The sequence below is a fragment of the Salmo salar genome, chromosome ssa12 (genome assembly GCF_905237065.1).
Source record: "Salmo salar chromosome ssa12, Ssal_v3.1, whole genome shotgun sequence".
Taxonomy (NCBI): Eukaryota; Metazoa; Chordata; class Actinopteri; order Salmoniformes; family Salmonidae; genus Salmo; species Salmo salar.
Genome location: NC_059453.1, coordinates 25,574,896 through 25,596,231, shown reverse-complemented (window position 1 = coordinate 25,596,231; position 21,336 = coordinate 25,574,896). Strand labels below are relative to the sequence as shown.

Below are 21,336 nucleotides of genomic sequence, written 5' to 3'. Positions count from 1 at the left end.
ATAATAATTTGTTCCTTTTTTTAAAACTCCATAATCTGTCAAAAACATGTTTACATTTACTCAATAAATAATACATTTTTTACAATATTTTTTTCTCTCGATATTTAACTTTGTCTTGCAAGAACTAAAAATAGGTCTATAACGAACCGGAAGTTAAATTATTTTTAAACCATCTGCGTTGAAACGTTGGTTTGTGTTTTGGTCGTCCAAAGGGGTAAAACATATGTATTTTCAAGAGTTTATCGACCAATGATAGTAAATTAGTTTAATAAATATATAACGTAACATATTTCAGTGGAGTGAGTGAATCCCAGCTGTTCAAAACAGTTAAATGCCGTTGTTGTCAGCTTGCTAGCTAATTTAGCTAGTCAGCTAAAGTTAGCTAGCTAGCCGGTGTCAGTTGTCACATTCTGTTCTATATTTTTCAGGGCTCCCCTTTCCCTGGCGAAATGTATGCCTACGGAATTATGAAAGCTTTCCCCAAAGTGAAGAGAGCAGGGGCACGTGAGGGAAAGGATGCCCCCCCACCAAAGAGGAAGTCTGATGAAACTGTACCTGTTACAGGTGTGGGCCTTGTTTGAGAGCATCAAATTCGTAATGCATTTTGGGCACATTGTGACTGATTGACAGATCTACAAATAATAATGATTTGTAGATCAGTCAGCAGTCGATGTTGAACAAGCCCAGTGTGTGTGTGTAAAACTACTTTTTCACAATCCCATTTCAGGGAGTGCTTTCCAGGGCGTCACCGTACACATTTTACCAGCCGGCATCGGGAACGCCAGATGTCAGATCTTCCAGAGACAGATTGTCCAGAATGGAGGCCAAACTGAGAGTTCCCTCTGTCCCACAGTCACCCATGTAGTAGTGGATGACAGTATGGACTGTGACAGGGCTCTCAGGCTGCTCAAAGTGGACAGGTTGCCCTCTGGAGTTTATCTGTTGAAGTGCACCTGGCTCAGCACCTGCATCAGTGAGCAGAGACTGCTGGATACAGCAGACTACAGCCTACTCAACCCAGACAAAGACATGGAAACTACAAAGGACGGTGTCAAAGAAGACGTGCTCAACAGTATCCCACTCCCAGCCACACAGGACATGAAGCAGCCGATCTCTGATGAAACAAAACCAGATGAGTCAACAGAGACGGTAGGACTGTAATCATTAACCATAACCCTGTCACTGCATGATAGCTTCTTCTGGCACTAATCATACACTTCATTACTTCATGTATCCATAGGTCCAAGACACTAAAGATGACTTCAAAGACGAATATGGCGTCTCCCAAAGCGATCTGGAGGCTCTGATCAGTGGCTTGTACCCCAAGGACGAGACCCCCAGTACCGCCACTGCCCCCTCAGACCCCCAACAGAAGCCTCTCTCAGGGAAGTGGGTGTGTGCCCAGTCCTCCAAGTCCAAGGTTGACAACCACAACAAGCACATCACAGATAAACTGGAGGTGCTGGCCAAGGCCTACACGCACCAGGGGGACAGATGGAGAGCACTGGGCTACTCCAAAGCCATCAACGCCCTCAAGAGCTACCACAAGCCTATCACGTCCTATGAGGTAGTTTATTTAGTCCCATATCTGCATAGTTGGTGATTATGGTCGGCCATTTTGTATTTGTGTCCGCATAATTCATTCCTGTCTCTCTATTCGCACTATTGCAAACATTGTGAAATGTGGCTGATAGGTTGGTTGGTTGGTTTACGCAACTGCATCCCTGTTATTGACAAGATGGATGCATAAATCGTGTATTGTTGGATGCATAAATTGATTGCTGCTGGTTCAATTTCAGGTGGCCTGAAAGGAGTCCTTAAAAGCCCAGTGCAGTAAAAATTATGTTGTTACTGTGTTTTGTATCATATTGTACAACAGCTGATGAAGCCATTGAGGAAATGCTTCCTTTTAAATCAATGAAAGCTGCGTGTTGCGTCAAGCTCAAGAATCGCGTTCACTCTATCTTGTGAATTGAAATAATGAGAAATAGTTGATCATTGTTGCGTATGGCCTTAGCTATACACGATGGTTATTTTACATAGATTTATGAAGTCAAGAAGCTACTACTACTAGCTAGCTAGCTACATTGACTATCTAGCAACTTGTAAAATTAGAGGATAATTTAGTACAACCACTAGTACCGTAAATTCCGGACTATAAGCCGCAACTTTTTTCCCAGGCTTTGAACCTCGCAGCTTAAACAATGACGCGGCTAATATATGGATTTTTCCCGCTTTCAAATATTTTTTTTCTCCAAAAAAACATTCTGTGACGTGCTCAGTTTTTTGGCGGCATGAAGCTTTCATTAGACCAATGAAATTGCCGAACGGGTTAAGGTCAAACAACTTTTTTGTTTACTGTTTAGATTAAATCGAGCGCTCTCAAACTTCCCATCATTCTGATTACGGTAGTCATTTTGTCACCCTCATCATGGCAAAGACACGGAGAAATGCATATGATGCAGCTTTCAAGTTGAAGGCGATTGATCTGGCTTTTGGAAAAGGAAATAGAGCTGCTGCACGGGAGCTTAGTCTTAATGAGTCGATGATAAGACGTTGGAAACAGCAGCGTGAGGAATTGACTTGATTGCAAAAAGACAACTAAAGCTTACTGCTAATTTTTTATTTTGTGTTACAAGCCGTGTTTCGTTAAAGCCTATTTATTTTTGTTACAAGCCGTGTTTCGTTAAAGCCTATTTATTTTTGTTACAAGCCGTGTTTCGTTAAAGCCTGTGTAAAGTTAATTTGTTTCAATGTACCGGTAGGCACCTGCGGCTTATAGACGTGCGGCTTATTTATGTTCAAAATATTTATTTATTTTTAATTCAGTGGGTGCGGCTTATATTCAGGTGCGCTTAATAGTCCGGAAATTACGGTACCTGCAAAAAACTGGGCCAAAGCTATTGTACTTATGCATAATCAATTAATATGTTATAGTACAGTAGGAAAAATAGAATACAGACACTCCCCCTATGCCCCTCTCCGCTCTCAAAACAACGTTCTCTGTGTAGCAAGTAAAACGTCACATTGACGAGATGCTGATGGAAAAGCAACGTGACGTGTATAGAAGACTTAAAGAGTTAGTGTGACAATGTGATCGATGTTATTTCCTGATAGTTGCTTTATTTGTTGAAAACACAATCTACACAGGACCTTCTAATCAGCATGGTTTGACAAGGTTTTTTTAATAAGGTTGTGCTGCTGAGTACCGGCGGGGGGAGGCCTGGAGGAGGGTAGTGCTTAGAGATTTTTGAACTTAGAGATTTTAGCCTTTTTTAACACCTGTAACTGCCATTTCTTGCACTATAAATACAAAAATGATAGCAATTAAAGTAACAAAAATTAAATATGCTGGCACAGCTCCTCTCTTCCATTCTTTGGGGAAAAACCTGGTTGGAGTTTCAGCTTGGTAAATTAGTTAGTAGACCAGTAACAGAGTTCCAAACCTCTCTGCCAATAACAGCTAGTTTTCTGTTTTTCCCTCCCCACTGTGACAGTCGTTGCTAAATTCTTGTTTCAGAAAATTCGTTTTTTGCTTAAAAGCAATTTTCGTTTATTTTTGACCATTTGAATGGAAAACTATTACAGTAAGGTACATAATTTTTAACCAGAAAGATTTGATATTAGTATAAAAATGGCTGCAGTGGGCCTTTTAACTCATTGGCTCATTTTGTATATAGACTTATTTTTCTACTATGTTATGTATGTTTGTTTTACTCCATGTGTAACTCTGTGTTGTTATATGTGTCAAACTGCTTTGCTTTATCTTGGCCAGGTCACAATTGTAAATGAGAACTTGTTCTCAACTTGCCTACGTGGTTAAATAAAGGTGAAATAAATAAATAAATTAAAACTCCTTGTAATTGACTAAACCATGCCTGTCAAATTTCAGGAGGCCTGTAAGATCCAGGGCATTGGCAAGAAGATGGCTGACAAGGTCATGGAGATCATGGAGAGTGGGCACCTCCGTAAGATAGATCACTTTGGAGAGGCAGTGCCAGTACTGGAGATGTTCACCAATATCTGGGGGGCTGGGGCCAAGACTGCCCAGCTTTGGTACACACAGGTTAGATGGATTGATCTTAGTTGTCACACAGTCAGTCTCTCTGTCTGTCTGTGTGTGTCTCTTTCTCGCTCTCTGATTTTGCATGCAACACTGCTAGCCTTCCCTGTAGCTCAGTTGGTAGAGCATGGTGTTTGCAACACCAGGGTTGTGGGTTCGATTCCCACGGGGGGCCAGCACAGGAAAAAAAAAAAAAAAAAATGTATGAAATTGTATGAAATGTATGCATTCACTACTGTAAGTCGCTCTGGATAAGAGCGTCTGCTAAATGACTAAAATGTAAAAATGTAATGTAAAAATGCTATGACTGTAAGATTTGTTATTTTTGTATTGCAGAGTGCAGTTATTTTAGTGTTTGATAGTGTGATACAAATCAATTTGACATGAGCTAAAAAATATATATTTTCCATCTTAGGGGTTCCGCACTTTGGAGGACATCCGCACAAAGGCTAATCTGAACCACAACCAAATAATTGGACTCAAACACTACGACGACTTTCTGGACCGGATGCCCAGAGAAGAGGCAGCCGCCATTGAAAAAACGGTAACACATCTCCCTCTTATTGTCTCAAGCACCCACATTAAAGGACAATCAATGTTAAAATGTAACCTTCTAACATTATATTAGTTATAGACTAAACAGGCCTCTTCTTCCCACTTCATCTAGTGGGGTTAAGAGAGTTTCTTTTAAAAGTGTCTCCAGTCCAGTACTCTAACCCCCTTGCAAACAAGAGATCTTGTAAAGTGAAATGCTACGGGACCTCAAAGCCAAGTTCAGATGTTTTAAGTTTGCCTTGGCCCCTAAGCAGACTGTCAGTCCAGTCCTCCTAGCCTGGTCTGTGTGTGATGGAGAAAGCAGACTTCCCACTCTCTGTCAGAGTCCTGCCGGCCACATCCCAAAGGGGGGGAACTCACTCTTAGAAACTTGGCGCATCATATGTCAGCAGATACCAGGGTTGTGTTTCATTCCAGAAAGGTGTTTCCTCCCCCTCTGCCTCCGTTCACTCCCTTTCATGGATCTGAGATAACTGGGTGGGTGTAAAGCAAGAACTCATCTCGATTACGCCCATAAAGATAGAGGACTCATCATGGATATAACCCATTTTAGCATGGACATTGCGTGGCTTCCACCACTTTAAAGTAGTCACCTGCGTGGGGAGTCCTATGAGTTGGGAGCAATCGGCCAATAAAGAAGAAAATGGACTACTTTAACATGGAGATAGCGCCATGCTGTCGCATGTATAATGGCACAGATACAAAGATGAGTCCTCTATCTAGCTCTATGATTCCGCCTTATTGCTTTCACCTGTCCAGTCCTATCAGATCTGTGAAGGGGAGGGAACATAATCCTGGAATGAAACGCGGCCCTGGTAACTGGGAGCACCGGGTACAAAGCCAGTTGTTTTCATATAGTATTACTTGGATTTCCCTGTTGCTTTCGTGGCTGCCAGACATAAAGTGCCGATTAGAAAGATGACTATAGCATGTGTCCTTTTGACTTGTGGCTTGTCAAAATAATATGTAGTGTCGTCAAAATGTATCTGGCTTGCGTGAAAACGGCAGATGCTTACCTGTTGATCGGCAAGGCTTTATGAAAATACACCATCTTCTTTTCTAATTTCAAGTAGGTAATATAAATACAATTTGAGGACTTGTCTTGAACATTCAACACGTGTACAACATGTTATTTTGAGTCCAAATATGAACGAGAAACAAACCAAACTTTCTGTTATAATGAAGGCCCCTGAGAGAACATTACTGGGGAAAACTTTGAAACATAGTCTAGAACCCATAACCATTCATTATAAATACATTGTATGCCAAGTGGTCCTCCCCACCACTGGTCTGAGATCCAAGCTGAATTGCTCTTTTTCACAATTGTTTTTTAACTGAGACAATAGTGAAACACAATAGTGTATCAGAAAAACAATAGGGAAACAGCAATTCAATTTGGATTCCCAGGCTACCCCACCCCACCACAGATTTGACTGTATTTCAAACAAACAAAATGTCCCTGTCCTGTTGTAAATGTATAGATGAGAGAGCCCCCACCATATATTGTTTTCCAAACAGTAACATTTTTCACTGTATGTGATACAAAGTTATTCAGTGTGGTCTAGAGTTGGTCGATTATATGCTTAAATTGAATATTGTGATATTTGACATGATATATCATGATGTGCAAGACTATACTCTAATTGAGCTTTACAAATCAAAACTGTGCCGTTTTATCAGTTAGGTTGTATCAATATGTTGAAAATGTAGTCTAAATTAATGAATTAAGCCTTCTTTTTTTTCTGCCATACAATGAATATTTAATGAGAATGCGACTACAATATCGTAAATAAGCACAAAAATGGCCCAGTCTGTAATGATTCAGTCATTAACCCTTTACACTTGTGGGAATTGGCCTATATGGATAGTGCTAAATTGAAATGTTTCTTACAGAAGAAATATGAAAAGCACATGCATAACCATGGTAGCAGTTGAAAGGGAACAGTTTGGAGATATTGGGAAAATGATTAGACCAAAGGTGAGCACACAACATTTCACCTGACACAAGACTGAATCCAAACATTACACTGTTGATTTTATGTGCATTTTACATTTACTGTACTTTTCACCGCATTTGTTGATAACCAAATCTGAAAATACTCTGGATACATTCTGTAACATGATGACACTATTCCTGAAAAATGTGGGGTAGGTGCAACATAAGACAAAAAAATGACAAGGGTGTGAGTGAGAGGACTAACTGGTGTCTCCAAGTTGCCACACCCCTCTCCAAAGTGTGCACAGTTCCTAAGCAATTTCAATGCACTTTTATGACTCAAAGAAGTCTTCAACTATAAGGTACTTTTTTTTTTTTACCTCTCCTAGCTGTAACATTGAGAAACTAGAGCAAGCACACTTGTAGTTGTTTCGTTTAAAACACAACCCTGCATCCCCGCCATCACACAATTACTGTTGCTGTTTACACAATCCCAAAACAGTCTATTATAAATCACAGTCTGGGTCAGGTGGGCATGATTTGAAAGCTTGTTCTATTGGCAACGTGACTAGCTAAGTTATAAGTTAGGATTTCACAAGGTCATTCAGAGGAACAGATTGTAATTTTGGTACGCATAGAAAGGAGTCATGAGTGCTTTCAGGTGGCAAATTATCTTCAGAATAACCAAACAGGCTCATTCTGTTCAGAACAACCAGGGTATGACGCCATGTCATCTTGTAACTTACATCAAACATAGTGATCATAAACGCTGACGCTGTATATGCCATGAGTTTTATGATATGGAGATGTGAAGTGCACATTTGGACTCATGGGTGTTGGGCTTGCTTGTGTGACATCAAAGTGGTATTTATTATAATAATCCTCAACGTCTCATCTTTCAAAGTACATAGAGTCCTCTTAACTTACAGCATTTCCCTCACTAAGAGAACAAAAAAATAGCAAATGTTGCCCAAGTACTGGGAGAGATGGGGGCAACTTCTTAACGCGCGCGATGTTCAAGTTCAGAACGGCTGTCAGTCCAAACCCATACAGCACTGTGAAGCACAGAGCCTGAGCTCTGATGTCATGTATAGTTACTGTACAGCCACTACGTCCCAATTTAGGCGCTTATTAGTGCCCAAATCTGCCATTTTCAACACGTATACGGGTACAGGTACGAGTGCAAAGGGCTACCAACTCAAAACAATTATTGGATATCGCAAACTGTAACTTTGTTCCTCTGCTGTTGTACATGTACAGTATCTATATGTGAAGGAGGCAGCCCTGTTATTCCATAACAAACTAACATATCCCTGTCCTTTTCTACTGTATAGGTGAAGGAGGCAGCCCTGTTATTCCATAACAAACTAACATATCCCAGTCCTTTTCTACTGTATAGGTGAAGGAGGCAGCCCTGTTATTCCATAACAAACTAACATATCCCTGTCCTTTTCTACTGTATAGGTGAAGGAGGCAGCCCTGTTATTCCATTAAAAACTGTAACATATCCCTGTCCTTTTCTACTGTATAGGTGAAGGAGGCAGCCCTGTTATTCCATAACAAACTAACATATCCCTGTCCTTTTCTACTGTATAGGTGAAGGAGGCAGCCCTGTTATTCCATTAAAAACTGTAACATATCCCTGTCCTTTTCTACTGTATAGGTGAAGGAGGCAGCCCTGTTATTCCATAACAAACTAACATATCCCTGTCCTTTTCTACTGTATAGGTGAAGGAGGCAGCCCTGTTATTCCATAACAAACTAACATATCCCTGTCCTTTTCTACTGTATAGGTGAAGGAGGCAGCCCTGTTATTCCATAACAAACTAACATATCCCTGTCCTTTTCTACTGTATAGGTGAAGGAGGCAGCCCTGTTATTCCATAACAAACTAACATATCCCTGTCCTTTTCTACTGTATAGGTGAAGGAGGCAGCCCTGTTATTCCATAACAAACTAACATATCCCTGTCCTTTTCTACTGTATAGGTGAAGGAGGCAGCTCAGTTTCTGGACCCTGGCCTGTTGGCCATGGCCTGTGGTTCGTACCGCCGGGGGAAGGACACGTGTGGAGATGTTGACGTCTTCATCTCTCACCCAGACGGGAAGTCCCACCGGGGTGTCTTTAGCAAAGTGTTACAGAGCCTCCACCAGAGCGGTAGGAGGACACGTCCAAATACAGGACATTTGATTTATTAACTGTCGGTGAATTCCCAACCAATTATAGCTACATTAATAGTTTTTTTTCTCTCTTGTATAGACAATTCATCTTTCACAATGATATTATTCATAATTTATTTGAAATCTAAAGTATTTAATAGTGGGATAAGCTGAGAGCTGGATCATAATTCACTAGGCTTGATCGTTTGTGTTTTCTGTTTCAAAACATTTTGCTACGGTGTGCCCTAATGAATTCGACCCGGTTCTTGTTCTTTTAAAAAACATTTATTCAGGCTTCCTGACGGACGACCTAGTGAGCCATGAGGAGAGTGGCGAGCAGAAGAAGTACATGGGTGTGTGTCGTCTGCCAGGACCTGGCCGGCTCCACCGCCGCCTCGACGTCATCGTGGTGCCCTACGGCGAGTTCGCCTGCTCCCTCATGTACTTCACCGGCTCGGCACATTTTAACCGCTCTATGAGGGCATTGGCCAAAACAAAACGCATGAGCCTATCAGAGCACTCATTGAACAGCGACGTGTTGAGACAAGGAAGTTTGAAGGTGTATGGGGGGACACCACTACCCACACTCACTGAGAAGGATGTCTTCACCCATCTGGGAATACCTTTCAGGGAACCTCAGGAAAGAGACTGGTGATGTTGATGTTTTTAACACTGGTGGTATGAGTCGATGCATAAGTTATATATTTTTACAGAATAATGATGATGATGGTGATAGTGGTGAGGTGAAGATCTTGCTTATGTATGCAGATTTCAGACAGTAACATGTCAACTGTGATTTTAGACTTGAAATGTATGATAATCTCATTTTACTGAAGGAAAAACACTTAAGATGCATGGTGACTGCTTGGAATGTTTTTATGAAGATAATGGCGATTACAGAAATATTAAACACTACTTTTAACAATCACTTAGGAAATCCTTGTTTTTACAACTTTGTTGTGTTTATTATTGGTTTATTACTATAAACAATTGAATATTAAACCTCTGTTCTTTTTTCATTAATGCCTGTCCTCTCTCTCAAATATTATTGGCTGAGGTAAGAGCCAGCTGGCTCTTTTTGCTTCACCATAGGTCAGCCTGCAAAGTGAGTGGTGGTGAGCAACGCAACTCAACACCCATCACGTTGCGCACATGGAACGAAAGATGTGACCGAGCACGCCAGCCCGAGCCAGAGTCCCCATTCGAAGGAACCAATGAGCGGATTCGATGATGCTGAGCTGCGGGGCCCTGGTTTATGGCCATTGACATTAACGGGCAAAAGTGGTGAGGGAGGAGCACCCTTCACAAATCCAACAGTAATCTGTGCTGCTCGATCATGTAGTCGACAAGGCAGCATGGTCCAGAAACATACATCTCTTTTCCATAAAATACTGTATGTTTGAATTTTTCTAACTAGTTTTCATTGGGAAGGCAGATAAAGCATTTTTAGCAAAAGCAATCACTTTTGCATGTGAAAACACAGAATCCTACTCATTGCGCCACGTGCTTAATTACATCACTTTTGTTCTAAGCTGACTTCGCCATGGGCTTTGAACGGGGCACCTGGCTGACGCCTGGGAGACGCCCAGTTTCAAAACAAATGCAATCAACTTTACTGTTCATTTGAGAAGGCTGCTGCTCCCTCCCGCTTTCACCTCAAATATATGTAAATAGACTATAAATGTCTGATTTTGTTTTCTTGGAAAGCTGTGAGTGCTATTATATGATGCAATATTAGTAATTGTTGCATTTACAACTTATCTAAGTCCTATCAACTGATTTGAGCCAGAGTATGGCTGTGGATTGACTGCATTATTTCAATGGAATGTTGGCATATTGGCAATTAATTTGCTAAATTTATGGAATCATTCCTCTAAAACTGTCTGGCTGACACAAATTCTTCACATTCATTGTTTTACACTATCTTATCACAGCACTGGCAAACCAAACCATGGTTGTACAACTCCCTAACTCCCTGACCAACATGGCTGATCTTTGGACGATCGCAAGAAGGTTCAATCCATTCTATTATTCAAGTTCCACGCTCGGTGTACCCCGGGCCAGATTAATCGAATTCGCCCAATGTGCCTCCTTGAAATATCAAATTACGCCGTAGCAAGGAGGCAGCGCATGCGTGGTCTTTCAGTGCCTCCGGTAAAGCCGTAAACTAGTTTGACATTTCGCTAAAATTTGTGAAGTGAACAACAAACGTCTACGCTTATGTTTTTACACGAGTCCGGTCGGAGGAATGAACGAGATTTTAGGTGTGGGTCTTAAAATGGGATTGTTTTTGCACGTTGTCGCTGTCAGCCCCTCCGACGCGACATTAGACGAGGTAAGATTGACTCAAGTCTGCCAGGATTTGTTTTTGGTTCGGGTCGTGCATGTTGTTTATTTGGGTAGCTAGTAAAATTGCATATACGGCTTGCTACTTTGTTAGGTAGCTAAGTTATTAATTTGGCCAGCTGTTTTCCTACAAGTTTGCTGGCTAACTAGTCTCGGTTGGGTATATTGGGTATAACTTCTAAGTTCGACCGCTGTAGCTAGCTTTAGCTTACTTGCTAGCTATTTAGTTGGCGTGACAGGCACTTAGCCATATTGCTAGCTAGCGTTGACGGAAATCGACAAAGTATGTACTGCTTTAGTAACTAACGTTAGCTACATGGCTACTGTTAGTCACTAACCTGAATAACCTCAGTGTTAAGCAAACTTTTCTAGCCGCACCCATTGACAGCTGTCTAATCAAATGGTTGACAGTTATCAAATATCTCGCCACGTACTAGTACAGCATTATCCTACTAGCCAACAAGTCAGTAGCTGTCTTATTAAAAACTATGATTAGTTGATTGTTGTTTATAAACGGGTTGGCTGTTGTAACGAAAATTATGCGCGTGCATCGACGTGACCGGAATCTGTGCGTTATGATTCTGAACAGCCAGCTACCTTGTAACACTGAGGGGATTCGGTTAATCTGGCACGTGTAGGCGTGTTTTGCATAATGTGAAAGTTGATTGTATTGGTTTTAGAATCGGGCTGCCTCCCGAGCATGAGCCAGGTGGTCCAGTCAAAGCCCACTGTGAAGTCGGCTCAAATAAACGGCGTAATTAAGCACGTGGTGAGATTGCGTTTTAACATGCCAAACAATTTAACAATGTTTTCCTTTATTTCTAGGAAGGGGGCTACAGCCCCTCACAGATATCTGAACGTTCTCCCTGTTTGCTGCTACATCATTGAGACTTTAATTTTGTATCTGGCATCTTGCCTTAGTTCTGGGTGACTGAACATGGTCACCAGTTGCTGAGTGGAGGAGCCAATGTTAATCCCAATGTCTTGTTTAACCTCTGGATTTGTCAAGTTCTGTTTGAGAGAAATATTGAGTGACAATACATGGATTGCATTGTCCTACTTGGTTTTGGCCTAGGCCTACATCAGTCACCCTCATTTTTCAAACTCCTAAACTGACCAGGTATCAAACCCAGGTTGTCCGTACATTGCATTTCAAGACTGCATTAGCCCCCTGTGCTACAGCTTAGACGTGTAGCCTAATATCTGTCTGCAAAGACAAGACTTCAGATCTCTTGCCAGGTGGTTACTCTTCACGTGGGAGTATTGGTGGCGAACCATCAACCACAAATAGGCTAGTTCTCTGAGCACGTCCTCTTTTCCCTTTGAAAACTAGTGCTGAATGTGTGTGGTGGGCGAGAATGTTGTTTTTGTCACCACTGTTCTGTTCAGCACTAACTGTCCAACCTTGAACTTTCTTCTGAACATATCTCTTCTTGAACACTGTTGCTGAAAATTCCCCTTGCCAGTCAGCTCTGTGTCAGTATTGAATCTGCAAAATAGGAAGTGAACTATGCCAGGGTTCTACACTATGCCAGGGTTCTACACTAACTTTTTCCAGCTACCACCTTTTCCAGTTGGTGGCACCAGCACACAATTTAGTCACACAACTTTTAATGAAAAAAAGATAATGGCCAATGACCTGGCCGGTGTCCCATAATGACTGCGTTCTGTACAGAACCAGGCTAAAAATGACTATTCATCTTTCAAATTAGTATGCCCTTGTTCTTTGATGTAGATAGATAGATTTACTGTAACAGCAAAGAAAAGAGACTTAAAATAAAATGCTAAATGCATTTATTGCAGATTTCAAAGTGGCATGTGTTCTGTGAAATCATCTAGAGGGCAGAATTTGGAAAAACGATACTTGATACTGTACCAAAACTATATTGCGGCAAAAAAAAAATACATTTGATGTTCAAAATCCACAACAATTCTTAAAACATATTTGCGGACCATTGTTGAGAGAATTTGTGAAATGTAGATTTTTGTGTAGTTACCCTTTTATTCAGGTGCTTACCAGCCAGACAGTTGTTTGGCTAGCTGTGTTTCTGCAGCGCACTTGTGATGTTGTTTTCAAAACAAATGGCCACTGGATTGATGCAAATAATCATGATTCTGCCAAGAAGGCATAGGCTACTTTTGTAGTTAGCTTTTAATTGTCTTTCCATCTACCTGAAAACAGTAAGGGCATCATTAGCATCGCTAACGGCTACTAAAGTGGTAGACATATAGGTCCTACACGTACCACACACAGCAGGGCTCGACATTCAGGTAAATTTGCCAGTGGAACACCGGGCCAATGCCAACTGAAAGCTACTGACCTAAATTAGAGAAATACCGACACGGGTCAAGATCTGACAGGAAATCGAATGTTAATAGCAGCTGATTTTTATCATTCATTTGCGGCCTGAGCAAGTAGCCTATACAGGGTTCATACAGACAAATTCAAGTACTTTTTCCAAGCACATGAAGCTGCAATATGTAACTATTTGGGCGACCAGACCAAATTCGCATAGAAATATGAGTTAAACATCCCTCATGGAAAGCAAGTCTAAGAAGCGGTAGTCCGGTTCTATGTGCGCTATTTCTTTGCTTCCCATTTTAAGTTTTGTTCTTGAGTCTTTTACTTTCAGTTTTGTACACCAGCTTGAAACAGCTGAAAATACTATATTTTGGGTTATGGAAAATATTTTTCACAATGGTTTAGATTGTACAATGATTCTCTACACTATACTTATGTCACATAAACTGAATTTAGGTGAACTATTAGAATTTTAGCAACCAGGACATGCCAGAGTGATTTATACCTAGTGCATCTTTAAATAAGAAATGTGAAGAACTTATTTAATTGTTGTAATAGCATGTAGAAAAAATATCTATGCAAAAAAGTGTGCATTACCACTTTTTTAAGAATAATGAATTTATTTAAAGGCCTTATTCATTGAAATTTGGATTATTTTGACCTTCTAAAATATGTCAAAATAATGTGGGTTTTGCCTGACTAAATAGACATGTTCCCGAAAATAAAATTGCATTTATAAAAAAAAATAATCACTGGCCCAAGCAAGCCACTGACGAGGGCTTCCTAAACCTCCCCTGTATGTCAAGCCCTGACACACAGACCATTGTTGCCTCTTCAGAAAGTTGTTATATTTTTGGTCAATTGCACATTACTGTTTGAATAAATCATGATGATAAAAAAGCTAATAGTGAACCTAATACTAACATTACCAGGTAAAAAGAAATCTCCAATTGTTTTGGTCGCAGTAGCAAACCCTGTGTGCAATATGTCAGACTGCAAAAGAATGCTTTGCTGGTTGAGACTTCTTTGCCTGTCATGTAGCTTACGTGAGCAATCCATGATTCTATTGCAGGCCTAAGAAGGATGCAGTTGGTTCTTTTTCATTCAAGACATTTTGTAGTTTTTAGCGATGGACCTACTAAGAATTTGAAACTAGCATGCTTTGGATGAAAAGGTAGAGATCCTCCATAAATAATTTAGTTTAGACACTAGTATGCAGCATCAATAGTCTGTCAGTATGGCAGGCTTTGTGCATATTCATGCCAGATCCCATGCTGTATTATATGCACACGGTCAAGAATCCACTTAGCTACTTTTTAGCAGCTGTCCAAAAGGAAAAAAATGTTCTGATAGTCAAGCAGTGACGCCGGACTGTTCTTGTATGTCTGGTTGTTTCAGCAGCTTCTCATTATGGTCGGTATTACGTTTAATTAATCTCTATTATGCCTGTAGGCTCTGGCAGAGTTAGTAACACAATCCACCTGTCCCTAATCTTCTACTGTAGTACGAGAAGGGACGGTTGTTCCATCCTGCAGCAGCCTATTGTCGAAGGCTGAGAGACTGAGGAATCTTGTCTGTCGAGATTCTTTGTTGGGTCAATGTCTCAATGTCTTGTCTGATACGTCTCCTAGGCGATAGAAAATTCAGACGCCCAAAAAAACATAACTCTTCATCTCTTAACCTAGGCTTTTTCATCTCTTAACCTAGGCTTTTTCATCTCTTAACCTAGGCTTTTTCATCTCTTAACCTAGGCTTTTTCATCTCTTAACCTAGGCTTTTTCATCTTAACCTAGGCTTAGGCAATTTGTTGTCCAAATAGTATTCTTAAATGGATTTAGCTTTAGTTTTTGTTTCTAGGCCTAGCCTATCGTGCTAGCTGGACTGGATCCAACATCCTAGCACAAATACAACCACAAGTAACAAAAACATCACGTCATACAGTATAGGTCATACGCCTAAGGGTTATATCTTTGCACTTTGGTTCTCGACAACAGCCCCGAGGCTGGGAGCCAGGGAGTTCTTCATCTCCTCTAAAGCCAAAGGTCTCTGACCTGAGACTATTGTGTAATCTCCTCAGTGCAAGTTATTTCAGAACTGGAAATGTCCTCCAAACCAAACAGTAGCCTAGTTTCTCTGCAGTTTTCAGCTTTAACCTGTTTTTTTGTAGTTTTTTGTTGTTGTGATGGGCTTATGTCATATCATACAATGTAGTTGTATGGTGTAAACAATTTGTGGGAGGTTGTTAAAAAGATACACTGCAGAAATGCTCCAAGCTTGCCTAGTGGAAACGCATAGGCTAGTGTGTGTGTGTGAAGTTGATCTGTGGCTGGGTTTCACTATTCCTGTGTTATGACTGTCCTCACTCGGACACACACACTGCCTGCCGTTTTGAATACAGAGGGTGCTCCACTCTTCATTACCATGCAGTCCTCTACTCTGGCTGGCAGCTCACACTCCACTGCCGCTTGGACATTTCCTTAGAGCAATCCTTGTCTCCTATTTTGCTTGGTGTGTGTGTGCTCTTTCACTTTTTTATTCTGTGGACTGGAAGGATAACGACCCTTGAGTTGAAAGGACTTGCGTTCCTTGGGATTTATGCATTTTGGACCGCTATGCCTCTCCAGCTGGAAAGGAAACGGGTATAGAAAACCTTGGCTAACATTTCTCCTCAGGATTTAATCCATAATCTGATCTTGAAGATAATGTGTAGCCTGGTAGGGGTTGCCTGATAAATCAATATACAATCTGAAGCAGCTTTTGATTAGAGGCTTCCTTAGCTGTCTTCCTTGTCTGGTTTCTGGTTTTTAGTTCATTCTTTATCAATGGCTATTCCTGCTGTCCCCTTGGAAAGTAGAAACTGATTGAGGTGGTGGATATCCGGTTTTACACTCCTGTTATTGACTTGTCTCTTCTTGTCTTCCAGAGCCTACTGCACTGTGAGGGGCTGAACAACCAGAGCTACGTCTGTGAATCAGGACACTGCTGTGGGGAGTCACGGTGCTGCAGTTACTTCTATGAACTCTGGTGTAAGGACTCGCTCTCATTCCCTGCTCTGAAATGCATTTTTGTCATCTAGCAGTGCACCCTCACATTCACCTGTACAAGTGAACAGTGGTGGAGAAAGTACCCAATTGTCATACTTGAGTAAAAGTAAAGATATCTTAATAGAAAATGACTCAAGTGAAAGTCACCCAGTAAAATGTACTTGCGTAAAAGTCAAAGTATTTGGTTGTAAATATTCTTAAGTATCAAAAGTAAAAGTATAAATAATTTCACATTCCTTATATTAAGCAAACCAGATGGCACAATTGTCTTTTTTTTATTATTTACGGTTAATCAGTGACACACTCTAACACTCAGACATAATTTACAAATGAAGCATTTGTGTTTAGTGAGTTGGCCAGATCAGAGGCAGTAGGGATGACCAGGGATGTTCTCTTGATAAGTGTGTGAATTGGACCATTTTCCTGTCCTGCTAAGCATTCCAAATGTAACAAGTACTTTTGGGTGTCAGGGAAAATGTATGGAGAAAAAATATATTTTCTTTAGGAATGTAGTGGAGTAAAAGTAAAGTACAGATACTTTAAAGTACTACTTAAGTAGTTTTTGGGGTATTTATACTTAAGTACTTTAAACCACTGCACGTGAACATGCATGTACTGAACATACAGTACATGTTCTGAATGCACACCCCACATTTTTCAAAAAGACAGGTCAGTTCTGACACTCGTTTAAAGCTTATTTACTGTACTAGGACCTTCCTCCCCCATCCCAGGAGTTATGCAGAGGACCTAACTCCTGGGATGGGGGAGGAGGAAGTGATATGCAGAGGACCTAACTCCTGGGATGGGGGAGGAGGAAGTGATATGCAGAGGACCTAACTCCTGGGATGGGGGGGGGGGGAGGAGGAAGTGATATGCAGAGGAGGAGGAAGTGATAGGTCCCCTGCATATCTCTTGTTGCCATGATGAATGAGCTACAACATGGACTGTGAACTCAGATTGGGATGTCGAATACCAATCGACACCATGGTACACTGTTGGTACCAAAAGTTCCAATGCAGTTACATCCTTGCTATGGAACAACGTTTAGAACAAACCTGGAGGGTTGTTGGCCAATATCTATGGCTCTGCCTCCACGTTGTTACCGTGTAGTGGTGCACTATATCTCTCTATTGCATTCACTAGTAATTTGTCACTACTGGCATTCACTGTACAGGCACTAGATTTTTACAGTAGTAATGTACTGTAGCCCTCTGCTTTCAAAAACAATTTGTCACTCCTTCCATTCAGCAGTACTTTTCCAGTAGTTTCACCATAGAGATATGAATAACACGTATTAACATATGTCTATGTTTCACAGTCTTTCTACTGTGTCTCTGTCTCCGGCAGGGTTCTGGCTGGTGTGGGTCATCATCTTCATCCTGAGCTGCTGCTGCGTGTGTCACCACCGGCGCACCAAGCACCGGCTGCAGCAGCAGCAGCGCCAGCACGAGATCAACCTCATCGCCTACCGCGAGGCGCACAACTACACCTCCCTTCCGTTCTACTTCAGTAAGAGTCCCGCCTATCAGAGCTCCCGTGTGGCACAACATGAGAGAGCGCCGTGTTCTGTACACAGTGTCAGACTCGTGGTCGTCCATCATTGATGTCCTTACGTCAAATTGCGTTATTGGACGGTGTGCTGCCCGTATTAACCGTGGCATGGTGTGATACAGCTTAGGAGGAGCTGCACAGATGCACAGCGTTATGCTGGTAGTAGTCAACAACATGGCATTATTGCGCAATGCCCTTCTATTTCAGTCTTATCGTTACCGTGGCGCAAGGAAACACGAGAGCACTAAAGCTTCATACATACTCAACTTCAGTCTCAGGAGTTTTCTCCTTCTGCCTTTCTGTCTGACTACATTGCATTGTTATTCCCCAGTGCTGAAGCTTACTCAAACATTGCACCTTGGGTGAATTTTTGTGCTTATCCCTCTCAGCTAGGGGGGATATTTCTCAATGGCAATTATTGCATCAAACTGAGAACGTAGTGCTGTCAGGCAGTGACTAAACTGACTCAACTCCAGTCCTTTGTTTGAACTAGGAGTTGCAGTTTTGTTTTGGTGTGGGATGAAACACAGCCCTGTTTCAGGCCCCAGATTGCAAGAAACCTTAACCACCAGGTCTTGGTTCAATGCCAATGTTGCAACAAGTTTTCCTTGCAATCATTTTCAGTTAATCCTAACTGTCCTTTATGTGTCCCTCTCTTCTTCACTTCTAGGGTTTCTTCCAAATTCCCTCCTACCTGACTATGAGGAGGTGGTGAACCGCCCTCCCACCCCTCCCCCTCCCTACAGTGTCTTCCATACAGCCAGCCCCCTGCCCACGGACCCACAGGACAGCCTGGGACTGGGACACTGCACGACCATCCAGACCACTCCGGTCCCCCCAGTGTCCGACACCCTTTGCTCCAGGCCGAGCCTGGAAGAGCCCCACCGCATTGGGGCTCCCACCATTGGCTACAACAGACACAAGGCAGTCAATAAGCCTCAGGAGCCACAGGATGGTGGATCAGGGCTAGGGCCCCGGGATGGTGGACCAGGGCTAGGGCCCCAGGAGGCCTCTACAGAGGAGCCTAGAGGCCCAGCGAAGAGTTGCAAGGAGCCTCTGTTACTCGGGGACCTAGGGGGGCCCGAGAGCGGTGCCCAGGAGGACAAAGATAATAGGGGGGCCCTTGGGCGGCGGCGCCGTTTCACAGGTGACTCGGGTATCGAGGTGTGCGTATGTGACCGTGGTGGTAGTACAAGTATTGGAAGCCAGGAGGGCAAGGAGCTGAGGGAGAAGGATAGCTTAATGGGGGAGGAGGTTGAGGAGCAGGAAGGAGGAGACTTCTGCGACGGTTGCGGTCACCCCGCTCCAGGAGTGGAAGAGGAGCAGACCCTAGCCCTGGATGGACCCGAAAGTAGGTCAGAGTGCGGGTCGGCGACAGGGTCCACCTCCCCGCCACCACCCGCCATGACGCAACCCACCCAGCCCCCAGTGTGCCTGCTCCTCCACACCATCAATGAGCTTGAGGGGCCCCCTCACCATGGCAACAGCACAGAGCCCCAGGGCTGAGCTACGCTAAGCTAAAGCACATCTTCACCGAGGAGGGAGAGAGAACCAGGAGTGGGAGTTAAGACTTTAGTGTGTGTGTGTGTGTGACTGTCTGAGATCGTGTGTGTGTGTGTGACGAATAGGAAGTTGTATTTTATCCCAGAGTCTGGACTTAAAAGCCTGATGATGATAGCTAAAGCCCCTTTGGCATACTGTAATGGTGGCCTTAACTGCAATGTACAAGGAGACAGGAGGAGAGGTTTGGCCTATCACCAACCTACCTACAGACTGCATAAATGTCCTCCTTTGTCTTCCTTTACCAAGAGGAGGCGAAAGGAGACCGTGTTAAGACTTATGCAAGCTGGAGGAGATTGATAGTCTGGTCAGTGGATGCTGACCTGACGTTTGGTGCGACTGTAGTATAGTGTAAGTACACACTGGTGCAACTCTAGCCTGGTCCCAGATCAGTTTGTGCTGTCTTGCCAACTCCTATGCTCAGTGTACCAAGCTAGTGGAAATCATCGCAGCTACTTCCTGTGTCTGTTCACAGGAAGGAACATCCTGGACAAATACACTGAAGCGGTACAGGAACATTGTCAAGCAGTGCAGTGTGGATCGTCATGGCGACGATGTGTGCTTATGTAATGTGATAGTCCCAGTCGGTATGAAATAGAACGTGGTGGCCCTGCCTGCCTGTGGGGAAAACAACCCATGGTTACTTTGGTTACCCCATTGGCTCACAGCAAAAACTTGACCTTCTTCCAAAAGCAATTTTCTTGTCTGCTTGTTTTAGTCAATTACAAAACTACATTTAAGAAAAGTACAACGTGTGTAAAGATTACTATTCAACTTTGCCTGCTCCTGAGTGTTCTCACTACTTAGAAAAATGTAATGTTGTAAGAGCTTCCCTCGTTTTCATGACGGCACTAATGTTAACCACGTGTGTGAGTTTTAGCTAGCTACCAACCAGAACAGGACTCTCCAACCCTGTTCCTGGAGAACTACCCTCCTGTAGGTTTTCACTCCCAACCCTGTTCCTGGAGAGCTACCGTCCTGTAGGTTTTCACTCCCAACCCTGTTCCTGGAGAGCTACCCTCCTGTAGGTTATCACTCCCAACCCTGTTCCTGGAGAGCTACCCTCCTGTAGGTTATCACTCCCAACCCTGTTCCTGGAGAGCTACCCTCCTGTAGGTTTTCACTCCCAACCCTGTTCCTGGAGAGCTACCCTCCTGTAGGTTTTCACTCCCAACCCTGTTCCTGGAGAGCTACCCTCCTGTAGGTTTTCACTCCCAACCCTGTTCCTGGAGAGCTACCCTCCTGTAGGTTTTCACTCCCAACCCTGTTCCTGGAGAGCTACCCTCCTGTAGGTTTTCACTCCCAACCCTGTTCCTGGAGAGCTACCCTCCTGTAGGTTTTCACTCCCAACCCTGTTCCTGGAGAGCTACCCTCCTGTAGGTTATCACTCCCAACCCTGTTCCTGGAGAGCTACCCTCCCGTAGGTTTTCACTCCCAACCCTGTTCCCGGAGAGCTACCCTCCTGTAGGTTATCACTCCCAACCCTGTTCCTGGAGAGCTACCCTCCTGTAGGTTATCACTCCCAACCCTGTTCCTGGAGAGCTACCCTCCTGTAGGTTTTCACTCCCAACCCTGTTCCTGGAGAGCTACCCTCCTGTAGGTTTTCACTCCCAACCCTGTTCCTGGAGAGCTACCCTCCTGTAGGTTTTCACTCCCAACCCCAGTTGTAACTAATCTGATTCAGTTTATAAACAGCTCATTTTTTTTAATCAGGTGTGCTAGATTAGGGTTGGCGTGAACCTATAGGACGGTAGCTCTCCAGGAACTGGGTTGGAGAGCCCTGAACCAGAACAATAAGCTAGCCAACACAAACAAACGGA

The 21,336-nt window shown here is 42.9% G+C and overlaps 2 protein-coding genes across 2 annotated transcripts; both read left to right on the top strand.

Moving 5' to 3' along the window:
* Positions 1-142: 142 nt before the first annotated feature.
* LOC106564589 (DNA polymerase lambda) lies at positions 143-9,641 on the top strand. Its single transcript, XM_014130736.2, has 8 exons — positions 143-214; positions 429-564; positions 728-1,149; positions 1,241-1,567; positions 3,893-4,066; positions 4,479-4,607; positions 8,543-8,711; positions 9,007-9,641. The coding sequence occupies exons 2-8, from the start codon at positions 450-452 to the stop codon at positions 9,366-9,368; spliced, it is 1,698 nt and encodes a 565-aa protein (XP_013986211.2). The 5' UTR covers positions 143-214; positions 429-449; the 3' UTR covers positions 9,369-9,641.
* Positions 9,642-10,798: 1,157 nt separating this feature from the next.
* On the top strand, positions 10,799-20,580 carry LOC106564588 (WW domain binding protein 1-like). The gene is made up of 4 exons (XM_014130735.2): positions 10,799-11,048; positions 16,285-16,387; positions 17,753-17,914; positions 18,627-20,580. Exons 1-4 carry the CDS (start codon positions 10,962-10,964, stop codon positions 19,460-19,462), a joined length of 1,188 nt encoding a protein of 395 aa, XP_013986210.2. The 5' UTR covers positions 10,799-10,961; the 3' UTR covers positions 19,463-20,580.
* Positions 20,581-21,336: the final 756 nt, after the last annotated feature.